This window comes from Bidens hawaiensis, unplaced genomic scaffold, assembly GCF_021521415.1.
Source record: "Bidens hawaiensis isolate Kalapana, Puna unplaced genomic scaffold, B.hawaiensis_p1.1 tig00007857_1, whole genome shotgun sequence".
Classification (NCBI taxonomy): Eukaryota; Viridiplantae; Streptophyta; class Magnoliopsida; order Asterales; family Asteraceae; genus Bidens; species Bidens hawaiensis.
Window position 1 is genome coordinate 599536 of NW_027491544.1, and position 17485 is coordinate 617020.

A 17485-nucleotide genomic window follows, 5' to 3' on the forward strand; every position below is an offset into this window, starting at 1 on the left:
AAAACAGCCATCAAACCATTTATTTTGAAACAATATTTTATGTGTATCTTAGAAGGAAAAAAAACCATAATACAGAGATAATCTGTAATAATATGATGGTAAGACAGCAAGCAAGTGGCAAACATTGTAATAAAAGAGACGTGCAAATCCAATCATGTTCACTAAAACTAACCCACTATCTCTACGTTACCTTCATATAACATGACCCTATAAATACCCTTTTGTTTCTTCACTTTCTTCCTCCAAACCAAACTTCACACAAAAAATGGTCACTAAAACTCACACCAAATGCATTATTTCACCATCCTTCCTCTTCTTCCTCCTAACCGGGCTCCTCGTTTTATTAACCGGAGAATCAAGACCGCCTTTTGCTTGTGACCCCAATAATCGGGTCACTAGCAACCTCCCGTTTTGTCAGGTAAACCTACCAATAAAAACCCGGGTTAGAGATTTGCTAGGAAGGTTAGCTTTGCAAGAAAAAGTTAGATTGCTAGTGAATAACGCGGCTGCAGTGCCTCGACTTGGGATTCAAGGGTACGAATGGTGGTCCGAGGCGTTACATGGCGTATCGGATGTGGGTCCCGGTACGAAGTTTCTCCCTACGTTTCTTGGCGCCACGCAGTTTCCGCAAGTTATTACTACGGCTTCAAGTTTTAATGACACTTTGTGGGAAGAGATTGGACAGGTAATGTGACACATAAATTCCTTATTGTCGTTTGCTTGATAATATTCGAGTTTTGTCAAATAAAATACTATATGTATTTTTTTTGGTTTTTCTATTTTAATTTTGTATTCGATCATTAACTATAAACAACAGTATAAAAGTGAAAAGATATATTCTCTTTTACTTTAGAAGTTGATTGGTGAATTATTTTTGATCAAGTTATTTTTGGTCAAGTTTTGGATACGTAAATAACACGTAATTTACATTTTTTTTTGACATGTTTCCAATAGGTCCGATGATTTCTTTTGTTGGAACGGCCAAGAAAAGACATAAGAAAAGACATTTTATTACGTATAAATAAAACTTCTAGAGGTAGGATTAGGTTAATAGTCCATGCGTCCGTAAAAGTAAACAAAAGAGGTCAAATGGACCCACATATCCATAACTACTCTTTATTCTTCTTAATTTCGCTTTAATAAACTAATTACATTAACTTACCCTTTTGTAAATTATTTAATGCTTCTTTAATAAAAGATATCTATAGTATTCTGAATAATTTATATTTAGAATGTTAAATTTTGATATAGAAGGGTCATATAGGCATGCAAACGAGCCAACATGGCAATATAAAAACAAACATATATTCTTGTTTATGTTTGTTCGTTAAAAAAATTAATATGTTACGTAAAAAACGAACATAAATGAATGTAAATGAACAATTAAAACAAATGTGCTTTTATTAGCCCCTTCACTTCATTAGTCAATTACCGATTTGGGTGATGGGTTGATGATGACGAGCCAGTTAATACTATTAACAAATAAATATAAATAAGCATGTAAACAAACGAACTTAAACAAAAATAAAAAGAACGTTCACAAGTAGAAATGAGCGAACTAGACGCGTCATGTCGTTCGTTTGCATAGGTACATAAGTTTTTTTATTTATGTCCGTTTGTTTATTTAATAAGTGAACTTCTATATGGTTCTTTACATTCGGATAACCAAACTTGTTACCATGAAAAGATAAAGGGGGCTGTTTTATTTGTTTTGTAGAACTAAAGGAGGTGAAGTATAACTTGATCTTGATAGAATTGCAAGTTGCAACAAACATTTCCATTTTAATGATTCACCTTTCATGGTGCATTTGTGTTGATGCCCAACGCCAATAGCCAAAACTAGAACTACATTTATGTTTTTTGATATTATTTATTTTGTTAGTACACTTTTAACTGCCTAAGTTACAACTCTACATGCAACAACATTGATTGCCTTTAGTTATGTCTAGGTATCACATCACAAAACGGCTTACTCTGACATGTGGTGGACCTAAGTAGAGTTAGTCATTCATGATTACAACTTTAAATGCATAAGGTACAAGTTGTAGTTTGTGGATCTCTTTGGTGGTACAAGCTGTCATGTTCCCTTTTTTATCAGAACAAGTGGTTGTTTTTTGGCATGTTTATGGCCCATACTTTTTATATTCTTTTTGACACCACTGGATCATTTATTTTGGCCCATGACTTAATTGTGGATTTGTGGGGCCCTTTTTACTATAATAGGTTATAAACCCATCTTCCAATAAGACCTCTACTTATTATATATATTTCAATTTCAATGATTTAAGATTTAAACCTCACTTGTCTTTAATAACTAACTTGCAAAAGTTGATTTTGACTTGAGACTTTGGTTTTGAAAATATAAAATTCAATATTCTTCAGTATTATAGGTTATAGGGAGTGATAAATATAAATGCTAAAATCACATTGTAAAACAAATTTTAGGTGGTTTCAAATGAGGCACGGGCTATGTACAATGGAGGAAAGGCGGGGTTAACGTTTTGGAGCCCAAATGTGAATATTTTCCGAGATCCAAGGTGGGGTCGGGGTCAAGAAACGCCTGGGGAAGATCCTGCATTGGCCGCTCGGTATGCTGTTAGATATGTTAGAGGACTTCAAGGCAATGTGGGTGATAGATTAAAGGTTGCGGCTTGTTGTAAACACTATACCGCATATGATCTTGATAACTGGAATGGTGTTGATCGTTTTCACTTTAATGCCAAGGTAATTTCTAATATTAATATTTACTTATTAATGCATCATTTGCAACACACTGTTTGTGTGGTCTCACCAAAACCGTCACGCAGTTAATAAGAGCCACAGTATACAAATAGATATGCCAAAATATATATATGATATGCATCATTTTTATTATATAAACTAAAAAGTCATAGTTGACGGGAAAAATTTACGATTATTTTAACAGATATAACAATATAATTAAAGTAAAACAGAAAGAGATGTTATGGACATGTGTATTTGGACTTATGTGTTAACTTTTTATAACAAGTTGGACCGGACTAAAAACTTGATCATATTGAAACTAATAAGTAGATGAATTTAAAATTAAATATAGCAATACTCTGTTTTAATGTATTTACTATACTAATATTAATAAAATATGAAACCCTATAAATAAACAAAATATTTAATTTAAAGCAGTAAAATTATCATTGAATGACATTTCTGAAAAAAAAAAAAAATTGAAAACCTGTCCAACCACTTGGTTTCGGTTCCTAGTCCGACTGGTCACCTCAAATACACACAATCACCTTAAATATACATTCGGTTATGGGCGACCACTTGATCTGGTCCGGTTATGAAAACACTGCATAATAACTTATATTTTCTTTCAAATTTTGGTCTCGAAATCATTAAAGGACTTATCATCATGAAAAAAAAGGTGAAGTCTTATTTCTCAAAGTCAGTCAGAAAAAAAAAAAGAAAAGAAAAAGAAAATCCTTGCTAAAAGCCCATACATCATTGAACATCTCCAAAGCTAAGAAGGCATATATTTTTTAACTTTATTTCAAAAGATGGTATATATGATTGCTAAAAATTACACTAGGAACATGCCACCAAGGCAAAATTACACCTATATGATAATCCCACCTTTGTCCGCACTCCGTCACAAAGTGGGGATGAGTCACTTATAAAGAGACCTCTTTTTATATAACGAAACTAAAAATACAACTTTCAAGTTACCCTTCTCTCTGGCAAAGTTGTCTCACTTAAGGTAAAAAAACATATTCCTAAGGATTTAACTTTTTCAAATAGTAAATGCTTGGAGAAGTAATGTTATCGTGTTTGACTATGTTGGTCTAATGTTGGCCCAGACGGATCAAACAATCAGCTTAAACAAACAAGCATGCGATATTGGGGTGGCAGCCCTCGACTCTTCTCATCTAACCAAACGAACTTAACAAACGTACATGAAGAAGAGACTTCTTGACTCACACAAAACAATAATCTAGACCCCTATTTATAGATCTACTAAACTTGCTCTCCAAAACAAACCTAACTTGGAAACCATAACAAGCTTATTCTAGAATAATCCACATATTAAAATAAACTTAACAAAACAAACCCTCAACTTTAATGATAATTCAAGATTAAACCCTCGGACTATGTTTAAACCGGCCGTTTAATATAGTCAAACATGATAATATTTTCGTCTTGAAAGATAAAAAGGCGAATTAATGAAATGCTCTTTTATGCAGGTGAGTAGACAAGATTTAGAGGACACATACAATGTACCATTCAAGGCTTGTGTTTTGGAAGGTAAAGTTGCAAGTGTGATGTGTTCGTACAATCAAGTCAACGGGAAACCTACTTGTGCGGACTCAAACCTCCTCAAGAACACGATTCGTGGGGCTTGGCGCCTCAACGGGTACAACTTAGATAACTAATTCACGAAATGACAATTCACTTTTCGGTCTCTAAATATTTTGTTTATAAATAGGTACATTGTGTCTGATTGTGACTCGGTCGGGGTTATGTATACTAGTCAACACTACACGGCTACACCAGAAGATGCAGCCGCGCAAAGCATTAAAGCAGGTTCGGGTCAAACTGTTTTAAAATCTTACTTTATTTTATTTTGTTTTATTATGGGTTGTGTTTATATGTACTTTACTTTTCTTTCTAGGCCTTGATTTGGACTGTGGCCCACATTTGGCGGTTTACACCGAGGGGGCTATTAAACAAGGGAAGCTAAAAGAGGTTGACGTTGATGGTGCCTTGGCCAACACCATTGCGGTTCAGATGCGTTTGGGCATGTTTGATGGGCCGAGACAACCATACGCTAACTTAAAGATATCAGATGTGTGTTTAGGGTCGAGTAACCAGCTTGCCCTTGAAGCGGCCCGACAAGGCATAGTTCTTCTAGACAACCGTGGGCATGGCCCACCATTGTCAACCATTCGACATCGTACTGTTGCTGTTATTGGGCCCAATTCTGATGTCACTGTCACTATGATAGGCAACTATGCCGGTACATATAACTTGTTATAGTTAATGTTCATTTGTTAAAAGGAAAAAATCTGATCTATTTTGAATATTTAGGTATCGCTTGCGGGTATACAACACCGTTACAAGGTATAGCTAGATACGTTAAGACGATTCATCAAGCAGGGTGTAGTGATGTGAGTTGTAGAGGAAACCAATTAATTGGACCCGCTGAAGCAGCTGCCCGACAAGCTGATGCAACCATGTTAGTTATGGGCCTCGATCAATCTATTGAAGCCGAAGCAAGAGATAGGGCCAACATACTCTTGCCCGGACACCAACAAGAGCTAATATCTAGAGTTGCAAAGTCTTCAAGAGGCCCGTGTGTGCTCGTCATTATGTCCGGTGGTCCTGTTGACATCACTTTCGCGAAAAGAGACCCTCGAATTACGGCTATAATTTGGGCCGGGTATCCGGGTCAATCCGGTGGGACCGCTATTGCTGATATCTTGTTTGGAACAACCAATCCAGGTTACTACAAACCTTTTGAAACTTCTTGTAAACCTATTGGGCTTTGATACATTGTCTAGCCTCATAAAGCCCAATGGGCCTAAATAATATGCAAATGACATTTTCTTGAACTCTTTCTAGGTGGAAGGTTACCCATGACATGGTACCCACAAGAGTACCTGGCTAAAGTACCAATGACAAATATGGGAATGAGGGCTGACCCGGCCCACAACTACCCGGGCCGGACCTACCGATTCTACAAAGGGCCCGTGGTTTATCCATTCGGGCACGGTCTAAGTTACACAACTTTTCAACATTCAATTGCTCAAGCCCCAACGGCACTCTCGGTTCCCATGCTATCAATCCACCTCGAAAACAACAACTCAACAACTCTAACCAACGGGGTGCGGGTATCACATACCAAATGCTCCACCCTCTCCACGGGCCTACACATCGACGTGGAGAATACTGGAACCATGGACGGGACTCACACTGTGATGGTGTTCTCGAGCCCACCAGAAGGTAAATGGGCCACCCACAAGCAATTAGTGGCCTTCCAAAAGGTTCATGTGGCGGCCGGTGGGCTCCAACGGGTTGCACTTGACCTTCATGTGTGCAAACATTTGAGTGTGGTTGACCAATTTGGAATCCGAAGGGTTCCAATGGGTGAACACACTCTTCACATTGGTGATCTCAAACATTCTTTGGCCATCAAACCAACAATTGAAGAAATCAAGTATTGATATTGATGATTTTTATATTAGATCTTTTACTATTAAAAGTTGCATTTCTACCATCCTACTTTTACCCGAGTAAAAAAATAGTAACTGTAAATGGGGTGTCTAGTAATGGATTTTAGTTTTCTTGTAATTAAAAAGAAAACTACTAAGGGACTGTAGCCCTATAAATTTGAAGTTCTTGATTGGTGTGTTTCATAAGTGTAATTTGCAATGGAAAAATGTGAATAAGCATATATTTTAATGAAATCTTGATTTTATTATCTTCCCCTGTGTATTTTTGATTATACAAAAAAATATATTGTAATAAATCATCTTACCAACTTATGTATCATCTATGAAATAATAATAGATTAAACAAAATAGGTAGGTAGTTATAAACATGGATATGCTAAAAAAGCATATAAAAGAAGGTAGGTAGTTATAAACATGGACTAGCAAGAGCTCGCGTGTTCCAGCGGGGAAACAACGCAGATTCAATCGGTGGGAGTTCGTTTCGTTATGGTACCAATGTTTGATATAAAAATTTATGGTTAATATATCACATAAATAAAAAAGAAATTTTTATAACACCATCATAAGAAATAATAAGCTAATGCACTTGATTTTTACTTCATTTGGCAAGAGATACTAAAAAGTCTTAGTGGAAGAAGCGGCACCTCACAGGAGGTAAGTCTCCTTTAAACTAATTTAGTAATAAATATATGTAAATGGATCACTTGAGATAAAAACACGACCGAAATAACTAATAAGTAAATGGATCAAGGGCATAGCGGTGCTTACACAATCTAGCATAGTAATGCTCAAGAGTTCCATATATAGGACACCAACCAGTTTTAGAAACATATTAAAACAGAACGATGAATACAGTGAGCTTATGTTTGACTTTTTGATGGTCAGGGTTTATTAACTTCACCACATGCACCATGTGGACATAAACAGGTTTCTTTAACATATATAGCTATAAACTTTTACCGCATTCGCAAAATACTCCTTAAAAATTTAATTGGAAGCAAATGTTGTAATCTGCATCACTTTTTATAGTAGCATCACTTGTCTAAGTTGCTTAAGTTTGGTCAATTTTAACAATCTAATGTTGACTATATCCTACGTATTAAACTCTAGTAAAACTGAAACTTTGACAATTTGAATTTGCCCAAGAACGCCCTTGACTGTTCAACGTATTTCATTATTATCCAAAATACCCATATGTAAACATATATAATCTGCAACAAACAAGGTGTTAAAAACTTATTTGCTGCTTGATTACTACCCAAAATATGCAAATTCGAGCAAAACCTAATGCTTTATTCTCCAATAATGACCTAAAAAGAATATATATATATATATATATATATATATATATATATATATATATATATATATATATATGTATGGTGTATGTGTGTCATTTTTTTGGCATAGAACTATTACAAAATGTTGCTACAGATTAAGGCAAATAAACTGCGTTACAATAAAGCTACAAATGACCAAATGTACTCTTGATCTTTGACAACAGTAACAAAGATAAAACTGCATTACAAAATGGAGTTTTTTTAGAACAGCTTATAAGCAACAATAGTAAAAAAAATGTCTTCTTGTTTTCCTTAATCATCTAAATTGGCTTTCAATTCAGCTTCAAGTTCGTTATTTGAAACTTCTAGTTCACTATCTGCAGTTTCGAGTTTGCTCTTTGGCATCAACGGACTAGATATATAATCAACAATAATAACATCTGCATGATAGAAATTATCCATAAACAAATGACATTAAAACTAAATGACATTAACACTCGGACAATGTGGCCCTGGCATGAACCGAAACCAGTACAAAGTCACATACACATAATAACATCTGCATGATAGAAATTATCCATAAACAAATGACATTAAAACTAAATTTATGGTCTTAGTATTAGTAGCAACAATGGGAAAAATAAAAACATATATAAAGTTCTATCCTAATCCTAGTTTATACAATAATAATAGAAGTGGTCGCTAATATAGATGCAAAATCTATACATTCAATAATAAATTATTGTTTACATCCAAAACAATTTAAAAAAGGGTTTTAATTATAAAGACTCACCAAAGTATGTTTGAGTAATTTGCTTAAATAATAGTTGGCTTAGTTATCCTCCTTTTGTTTAAAACAAAAAAACTAAGTTCCATTATTCGTAATGCAAACTTTCTTTCTGTAATCTAAAGTTGCAATCTTATCCAAGTTCTTTGGTTTTATAAAATAAAAAAATCTAAAACTTGGTAGCCTTTATTGTTTAATTATCTTGTTAAGAAAACGTATTTGACCTTGACCTGTATGCCTCTTAGTTCATACGAACCGTATCGTCTAGGCCTGTTGTGTGGGTCTACTCATATAGATGTGCTCATATCACAAAAGTTAGTATGTATAGCTTTATGACTTAATCTATCAGGCGTTTGACCAAAACACTTAAATCAGGTCAACATACCGTATTAGGCATTTAACCAAAACATTTAAATCTAGGTCATTGACCTGATAGATCAACGAACAGGCCTGTTGAATTATTCTCTTACCACAAATTTCCTATCATGATTTTTTACACAATCTGAGTTATTTTTGTTAAATGGAATAACTAATGCCCCTCTTAATTTAAACCATACCAAGATCGAAAGGTTTGAGCTTAATGGCAATGCTTCCTTCTTACTTCCTGCTCCTCAAAATAACCTGATAAATCCACAAAACTTTCTAAACTAAACCCACTTCATCAAACTCGAATGAATTTCATAGAGTTTTGAAGTAGGAATACTTACTAACTTGAATGTACAACATACTAACAAAAAGCCACCCCCTCCCTACCAGCAAGTCTTCTTGGGTGCCAATTGATTTGTGGTCTCAACAGCTTCATCACTCGAATTTGAAAGTAAACATGTCAAAAATGCCTAAAAAATATAATTCCAGGCTAAAAATATAAGATTAATGAATAAAAAACAATGCAAAGCTATATGGAGAGTAAAAGCAACCTTATGACTTTATCAAGCACGTCGTGGCGCATGTTTCCTAGTATAAAAACTGCTCCAAATCACTTGAACTTTATGAGGACCTGCACTATCACATAATAGATATAGAAAAGTAAAACAAAACTTCAGATACCAGCACGTCTTCTTGGAGTGCCAATTGATTTGTGGTCTCAACAGCTTCACTCGAATTTGCAAGTACACATGTCAGAAATGAACAAAACTTCATACCACAAACATTAACTGACTATAGACTAATGATATGAAACAAACGTATGCAAACAACATAGGCAAACATACACAAATTATACATAATCAAAACTACCTCATTCACGTAACCGACGTCTGCTCTGCTGTATTTCGCGGATGGCGAATGTGCTTGCAGGTCCCTTAGGCTTGTTAGGATCCTTAGCTGCTTTACCTTAAGGGAGGTAGATTAATAATATAATATAGATACATAACAATAATCAACCATAAAATGAAATTCACCTGTTTGACCGAAATTGGAAAAGTCAACAAACCGGAAACCTTAGGCTTTTTTTTACAATCTCCTTCATGATATCTTTCCAGCTCTCACAAACAGCAGTGCAACCAACAATATTGATTCATCCTGATCAACACCTCACACAAGAGTCCCAAGGCATATTGGCACAGCAAATCTGGAAACTAATTATCAGTGGTCAAAACAGTAATAAATGAAAATAATCACACCATTACATTATGAACATTATGAACAAATCTAATTGTAAACTAACCAAAAACAAGGCCTAAAAATAAAAAGATAATAATAAGAAGATAACAGACCACAATATTCGCTAGTAAATGAAGAGTATATCGTCAAACTGATCACCTGAAACCTGCTGCATATTATAACGAAAAAGCAACAGCCAAAACAAACACAACATTATTCAATGGATTCATGAAATACGGTACGGAACGGAATCAAAGTGAAATTGGGCGGCGGAATTCCACAACAAATTTAGCAAAACCGACATCGGTTCATTAGAAACCAAATTCAAGGAAGGATTTAGCAAATAGCAAAGGACTAACCTGGAACCGATTCATCAGAAAGAGAACCGAATGAATTGCCAGGGATTGATTAGTTTCTAAGCTTGTAATTGAAAATCGAACTAATGAGTACCTTAAATTAAATGATGAAATCCAAACCAATGGCTAACTCCTAGACGTGAATTTAGGTGAAACGTAAGATGGAATCGAAGCCGATGACTAACTAATGCACGAAAATTTAGATGAATCGTCTATTAATGAAGGGTCGCTACATCACCTACCAGCCATAACATCCATAGACCAATTTCCAGAGAAGTCTCCTACAATACTTTAAAGATTTAAGGGTCTAAACGCACTCAAAATATGGAGTACTCTAAGTACCACTTTATTCGTTTCGTGCATCAATGATTTTGTTTAACACTTGCGGTTTTAATTTATCCGAGTTGTACAAAATCAGAATGAATAAATTTTAAAACAACATCAAGTCAATTAAGAAATATATTTTAATTACGCAATATCCACTAATGAACACATGCTATACGATTTTGTAACCAAAATTTTGAATGTAAACGAAGAAACACTAAGTGACCCCGAGCAGATTACGAATAATCTGGGGGTTAAGTAGATGTTTCCCACGAGGGGTTAGATCCGGCAAATATGGTTCTTCAGATGACCTGCAAAACAGACACCGTGAGCTCGTCACTGAGAAGGGGGGGTACCTCCTTGTGACCACCCTCCGGCGTGAGAATCAGACTAGATTGCTCTTGAATATGTGTATATTAAGAGAAATGACTAGAGCAGATATGATGGTATGAGATTATCCTAATACCGTTCCAAGGTGTTGGAGTATTTATAGCCGAAGGTAGGTTTCCAAGCAGGTACAACCGGCTGAATAGTATTCCTGTTCTGCCAACTGTGGGCTACGCACGTGCCATGCTGGTGGTTGGTGGGTAGGCAGCGGCTGATAGTGACCAGGCCGGCTGTGTACTATTCCTGTTCCACCAACTGCAGGCTATGCACGTCCTCCGACAGGTTGGTGAGTAGGCAGCGGCTGATAGTGACATACAGTACAAGAGCGTGCTGCTCGTCATACTGTTGTCAGTGAGCTGTCGTATCTTTGGTCAGATCTTTTGTCCATACCTCGTCAGGTACAGTACAATAGATCCTCCAGTATCGTACGGACTGGCTCATTTGTGCGGGAGTGTTCCCGGCTTGCTCACTCCTTCAGGTGACATTACTGAATTATTTAAGAGTTAAATGTCTTGTGCGTGTAGCCTTGCTGCGCGGGTAGCCTTCCCTGATGGCTAGTATCCGTTGCTGCGGGAACAGGCGGAGTACGTCGACCATTGGGAGGCTTTTCCTGCGGGAACAGCTTGCGTACTGCGCGTAAGTACGTCACGTCTCTGAGCATGGTGAGTTCTGCGGATCCAGTTGGTTTCTGCGCAGACGTCTCTTCAAGGTGAGTTGCGAGTTTAGCCTTTGCGCAGACGTCCGTGTTGAAGGTGAGTCTTGCGGGTCCAACTGGGCTCTGCTGGGACCTACCTCTTCAAGTCCCCCCAGTCCAATGTTCTTCTCATGAATTGTTAATAAGTGAGGTGAACTTTTGGACTTAAGCAAAGGGTTTTGAAAAGGGTTTAGTTTTAAGGTTTTCCATGGGGATTCTTCCCGCGGAAGTCCTAATGTCACGTGCAGAAATTCCCGACTTTTCTGCCTGATCTTTGGGTACGATGCGGGTAGGTCTGTAACCTCCTCTCAAGTCAGAAGCGTTGAGTTCCACTTGTATAGATTCTCCATGAGGTTTTGGTAGTTTTGAACATAGTGATCAATTATGTTAAACAACCAATTCCATCTTGGAGCTTCAAACAATCTAGTTCTCGACGTTCCCGCTATGCGGGGATGTTATTCCCGTTTCCGCAAGCATGGCCCAGAAGATCCTTCTTGGTTTCAATTCCCTGCGGAGTGCTAGGTATGTGAAGGGTTTTGCCTTGACACTGTACCCGCACTCGTCTTATAGTTACTTTACTTCCAATGTATTCCTGGCTTCAATTCCCTGCGGGTGCTAAGTATGTGAAGGGTTTTGCCTTGACACTGTACCCGCACCCGTCTTATAGTTACTTGGTCACCAAGGTATTCTTGGCTTCAATTCCCTGTAGGTGCTAAGTATGTGAAGGGTTTTGCCTTAACACTGTACTCGCACCTGTCTTATAGTTACTTGGTTGCCAAGGTAAGGGGTATAGTCCCGCTTACTTTTGAATCTTTTTGAAATTCGAAGAGTTGGTGAAAGGATAAGAACAGTCCAAACTGTTGAAACGTCGTCCGACGGTTTCTTCTGACAGTGTCAGGACGTGCAGGAAGTTATGGCGACGTGACAGTATATGGTCATTCCCGACGCTTTTTCAGGCGCGTGGGCGTGAGTTTTCGGGCGCGTGGCCGCGAAGTTTACGGCACGCGTCCTGTCAACAGCTGTTGCCAGCTTGCTTTTTCCACGTGTCATAGTTTCATTGGACCTGCGTTTTCCTCTCTCCTCCGCATTAAATTCATCGCATTCATTGCGATGAGTATATAAAGGGGGAGAGGGTTCTTGGTAATCCACCCTCACTTCTCTCTTCTCCTTCTAAGCGATTTCCGGAGAATACTCTCTGTCGAGCATTCTCCTGAAATCGTTCTTTACCTCCAAAACATGTCGTCTACTCACGATTTTGAGGCTGCCGCCGAGGAACCTGACGTGTACGTCGAGATCCCGACGTCTACGTCTGATAAAGACGATAAGAGCACTGTTGGCGAATGCCAGTGTGCTCTTCCCACCGAGCTTTATCAGTACATCGTCCGGAAGTTCATGCTCGAGCCGTTCGAGCCTGAGTTTCCGGAGCCACACCAGACGGTGTAAGATGCCCCCAAGGGCAAAATAGGGGTGTATGCTGCATTCTTCGTTTATGGGAATCTCAGGTTCCCATTGACGAAGTTTGTATACCGTGTCTTGGAGAAGCACGGTGTGCATCTGACGGAGGTACACCCGATGGCGATCGCCAAGATTCGCCACTTTGAGTGGGTGTGCCTTATTCTGGGTGTGGAGCCCCACGTTGATCGGTTGATGACCTTCTACTCCTGGAGGTGCATCCAGGGGTGGTACACCTTGGTCAATCGGATCAAGGGTTTGAAGATCTGCGCTACCGAGCGCAGTCTTCGGTCGTGGAAGCGGGAGTTTTTCTATATCTCCGCTCGCGTCGTCCCCCTTGCGATGACGTTTAAGAATGGGAGAGCACTCCTTAGCCTTCACGCCTCCAACTACCAGGAGGCGGAATGGTTTGCCAAGATTTCCCAGATCCAATCTCCGGTTTACCGCTTTGCGGAGTCCGGGATGGTGATGCTCGGGATGAGCCGGGTGTGAAAGGAGGCGTCACAGATTCCCATCGTCCTCGAATACGGTTTGAACTCTGTCCCCTACGGTATGCTTCATATTATCTGTTAATTTAGGGTTTTTGCTCTAACCATTTTTTCTTTTTGCTTTCAGAGGGAAACGACTTGCAGTCTCTCCTGCATCCGCGGGAAGCTGATGGTCCCGCTCGGTTGGGTACTCGTGCTCTAGATGAGAACGAGTTGCCCATCCTTGAGCAAACGGCGGATCGGTTCGTGGAGGTCTACCCCGCCGGGCCACGAGATCCTGAGCGCCACGCGGCCAGGTAAGGAGTTATTTAACCCCTGCCCTCTCAATGCTGAAACCTCTGCTGGAATTCTTCTAATTCTGTCATCTTCTGATGAGGAATCCGCAGACGGTCCTTTCTTGACGCGGAAGAAGAAGGCTGCTGGCGGAAGGAACAAGGCGAAGGTTGCCTCCACCGCCGATCAGGGGAACCGGTCAAACTCGGAGACCGAGAGCGAGGAGGCGGCGGGGAACCCAGGTGGTGTTGAGACCACTGCTCCGGAGGCTGAGACGACTGTCACCTCTGAGCAGCCCAGGACGACGACGGTGACCGGTATGAAGAGGCCGGCTCCATCGGGTTCGTTCCCGCCCGTTCGCATCTTCAAGCTCAAAAGGACCCGTAAGTATAATCTTTTCACTTTTAATTTCATATCTTTCCGCCATTAGACTAATATATCGTCTTCGTGCAGGCGTGGATGCTACCGCCTTCCAAGGGGGAGCGGGGAGGAGCACCTCCGGACCCATGACGGTAGGCTTGGTCAACCTACCTGAGGCGATGACCCAGGCGACTGCGCCTGCTTCAGTTGGTTCAGTTGCTCATCCGGTTGAGCCAACTGTTCCAACTGTGACGACGTCTCCGCCGGCTGTCAGTGCCATATTCACTGATTCCTTCACTGAGCCGGCGGTGAGTGTCACTGTGGATTCTTCCGCAGCCACGGCCACGGTTGTGAGTTCACCTCTGGTGAGTTCACCTCCGTTGGTTTCCACCGCAGCGGCTTCGACCGTGCCTCCCGTGCCGGCAACTACCTCGCCCCCGGCCGGTTCAGCAGGTATGTTTGGGGCTTCAAGTCAATCTGTGCCTCCTTCCCACCTGCCTGACCTCTTGGATGGATATCCGTTAGGTTCAGGTGATGGGTTCGGCGGCTACCGGCCTGTTGTCGACCCTACTGGTGCGTAGGGTGAATTTGGCCTCTTTTTTTTTATCTTTTCCTAACTGCCTTTTGTTTTTGCAGTGTCGGATTCGAATGAGGTGTTTGTTCCGCGGTGGAACATCCGCCGGGGAACCACCCTTCGGACGCCTGTAGACTGCGTCGAATGGGCGCGCCATGCCGCTCCCGCTGGTGCGCTAGGGGAAGCAATGTCAAGCTACCAGGAGGGTAGGTTGACTAATGAGCTCCGTATTCTCCTAGCTCGGATGCAGCCGCGCGTCGAGCTGCTTTGTAGTGAAAACGACAAGTTAAAGGCAGCTCGGATCCAAGAAGTAGCTCAGGCGCGGGCTGTCCGAGAGGAGAACAGGAGGCTCTCCGCTGTTGCTGCGAAGAAGGAGAAGGCCTTCAAGGCCCTTGAGGTTGAAGTTTAGGCCCGTCTCGAGGCCCGTTCCAAGGCTGCCCAAGCTGTTAACGAACAGCTTCGGCTGGCTAAGGAGACTGCACGGAACGCAACTGAGAGGGCCACCAAGGCTGAAGCTGTTGCTGAGCCTCTACGCCTCGAGAATGAGGAACTTAAAGCCAAACTAGAGAGGCTCCAACAGGCTCATGATGCCTTGGCCATGGAAGACGCCAAGAAGCTCCAGGAGATCTTGGATCAGAGGGGCGTGCTTGACCATACTGAGCGTAAGCTTAAGGGCGTCGAAGAGGCTGCGGCTAAAGAAGTGTTGCTTGCCAACCTTAATAAAAGTGAAGCCGAACGCGCCCGTAACCAAGCTCAAGCTGCCCTCCTGGAGGCTTTGGTTACCAAGGAATGGCTTCTACGAGAAGCGTTGTCGCAGGTAAGCTTAGCTTCATAATGTCTTGACGCTGTTCTTTATACTTAGAAAAGGTTTTGATACTTGTATTTTGTTTTGTAGGTTGTGCATCGGGTCTTCACGGACACATCATACGACGATGCCATGAGCGCAGCCCTCAACGCTTCTCATGAGGATGGGGAAAAGGCAGGCTTCCTGCTTGGTCTAGGGTTCGTTGAGAAGGGCATCCCGCCTTCCAACTTCCCTTTATATGGTGTGGATACTGAAGCTGCTTATGACCAAGCAGTGAACCAGTATGCTGCCTTCCCGCATCCAGTGGTGGAGAAGGTGAACGAAGTTGCTATTGCTGATGATGGGTTAACCATTCTCAAAGCCTTCCTTGAACCGCCACAACCAACTGATGGTGCGGGTACAAGTGGGTTTGGAGGGAGGCGTCCTGAAGCTTGAACCTTTAGATCTCTTCCCACTGTTAGGATAGTTTTTTGTATAGATTTACACTCTTGTAGGCGGGTAGATACCCAGCCATTCTTGTAATACTTGAATTATTATGAAATATAAATCTTTGTGCTGGTAGGACCGCTACTTTCACTGGATGACTTGCTCATGCATACTTTAGTTAGAAATTTCTTAAGTACTTTAAATAAGTTAACCCATCAACGTGGCCGATAATAGGTTAAAGTTTTCCTTCCTTTTTCGTGATTGTGCGGGTAAGACCGTCACTTGCACTTAGTGGGATGGCTAAACTTTACCTATATCTGACCTGTGTGGAGGTTTTCCTCATTTTTTCCTTGAAGATATTTTCTAAGTGTTCTGAATAAGTTAACCGTTCGACGCGCGGTTGTCAATAGGTTAAAGTTCCGTTTCCTCTATCATGATTTGTGCGGTTAGGCCGGCACTTCATCTAGTGGGATGACCGAACTTTACCTATGACTGACCTGCGTGAAGGTTTGCCGTTTTTTGTGTTTATGCGGGTTTTGCTGCCTTCCACACGCAACGATTTCTTCACACTTATTTATGCGGTGAAAACCGGCATCAGTGTTTTGAATAAATTAACCGTTCGACGCGCGGTTGTCAATAGGTTAGTTGGGTTTCCTCTATCATGATTTGTGCGGGTAGGACCGGCACTTTCATTTAGTGGGATGACCCAACTTTACCTATAACTGACCTGCGTGAAGGTTGGCCATTTTTTTGTGTTTATGCGGGTTTTTCCGCCTTACACACGCAACGACTTACTTCCCAATTATGTATGCGGTGAAGACCGGCATATCAGTGGAAAGTTTATAAGTATAAATGTAAGATCATCAGCGTCAATGTGATAAGGAGAATCATTTCCATTAGAAGTGGCTCTGGGCCTTTTCTTTTACAAGTTTGGAATTGATCTACATGCAGACTGTGTAATTGAGCTCCCTTCTATGTTCTTGGGAGTGTCATCGAGCCTTTCGAGCCGATATGCACTTGGTTCGGAATCTCGTTGTTTACGCAGTATGTAGTCTCCGACATTGAAGCTGCAGTTTTATTCGTGTTTTCCAACTGGGGTTCTACACGCATTAGCCCGCTCTGCATTCATTATGCCAAGAGGTGCGTGAGCGTCCCATCTCTGACAAATGCTTCGACAATGTCCTTCAAGTCTACGCATTCCTCGGTGTTGTGGCCTCTTGTCCTGTGGAAGTCACAGAATTTGCTCTGATCAGCGTTGTGACGCTCTCAGATTATTGGAGCCTTTGGCCATGGGAGCCTCTCGGTGTCGAATATTTCGGTGACGCTTTTGGTGAGTGGCGTCCATCTGGAGTTCTGGTTCGATGACCGCATGTTATCCTTTCCGCCTAACCGAGGATGCGAGCCAGATGAGGTGTCAAAGTTTACCCTTGACTGCCAAATGCCTAGCTTCCTCTTTTTGTTTAGTCGG

General features: G+C 40.8%; 1 protein-coding gene across 1 annotated transcript; it reads left to right on the forward strand.

Moving 5' to 3' along the window:
- Positions 1-211: 211 nt before the first annotated feature.
- LOC143636287 (beta-D-xylosidase 1-like) lies at positions 212-6371 on the forward strand. Its single transcript, XM_077103925.1, has 7 exons — positions 212-685; positions 2446-2724; positions 4221-4390; positions 4463-4560; positions 4649-4993; positions 5065-5478; positions 5599-6371. Exons 1-7 carry the CDS (start codon positions 266-268, stop codon positions 6198-6200), a joined length of 2328 nt encoding a protein of 775 aa, XP_076960040.1. The 5' UTR covers positions 212-265; the 3' UTR covers positions 6201-6371.
- The last annotated feature ends 11114 nt before the right edge of the window (positions 6372-17485 follow it).

What these genes read in the sequence shown, in the direction of transcription:
- LOC143636287 (XM_077103925.1), top strand. Translation starts at nt 266, where the DNA reads ATGGTCACTAAAACTCACACCAAATGCATTATTTCACCATCCTTCCTC. An exon ending in TGTGGGAAGAGATTGGACAG is followed by an intron (nt 686 to 2,445) that starts GTAATGTGACAC and finishes AACAAATTTTAG; the next exon opens with GTGGTTTCAAATGAGGCACG. An exon ending in CGCGCAAAGCATTAAAGCAG is followed by an intron (nt 4,561 to 4,648) that starts GTTCGGGTCAAA and finishes TTTTCTTTCTAG; the next exon opens with GCCTTGATTTGGACTGTGGC.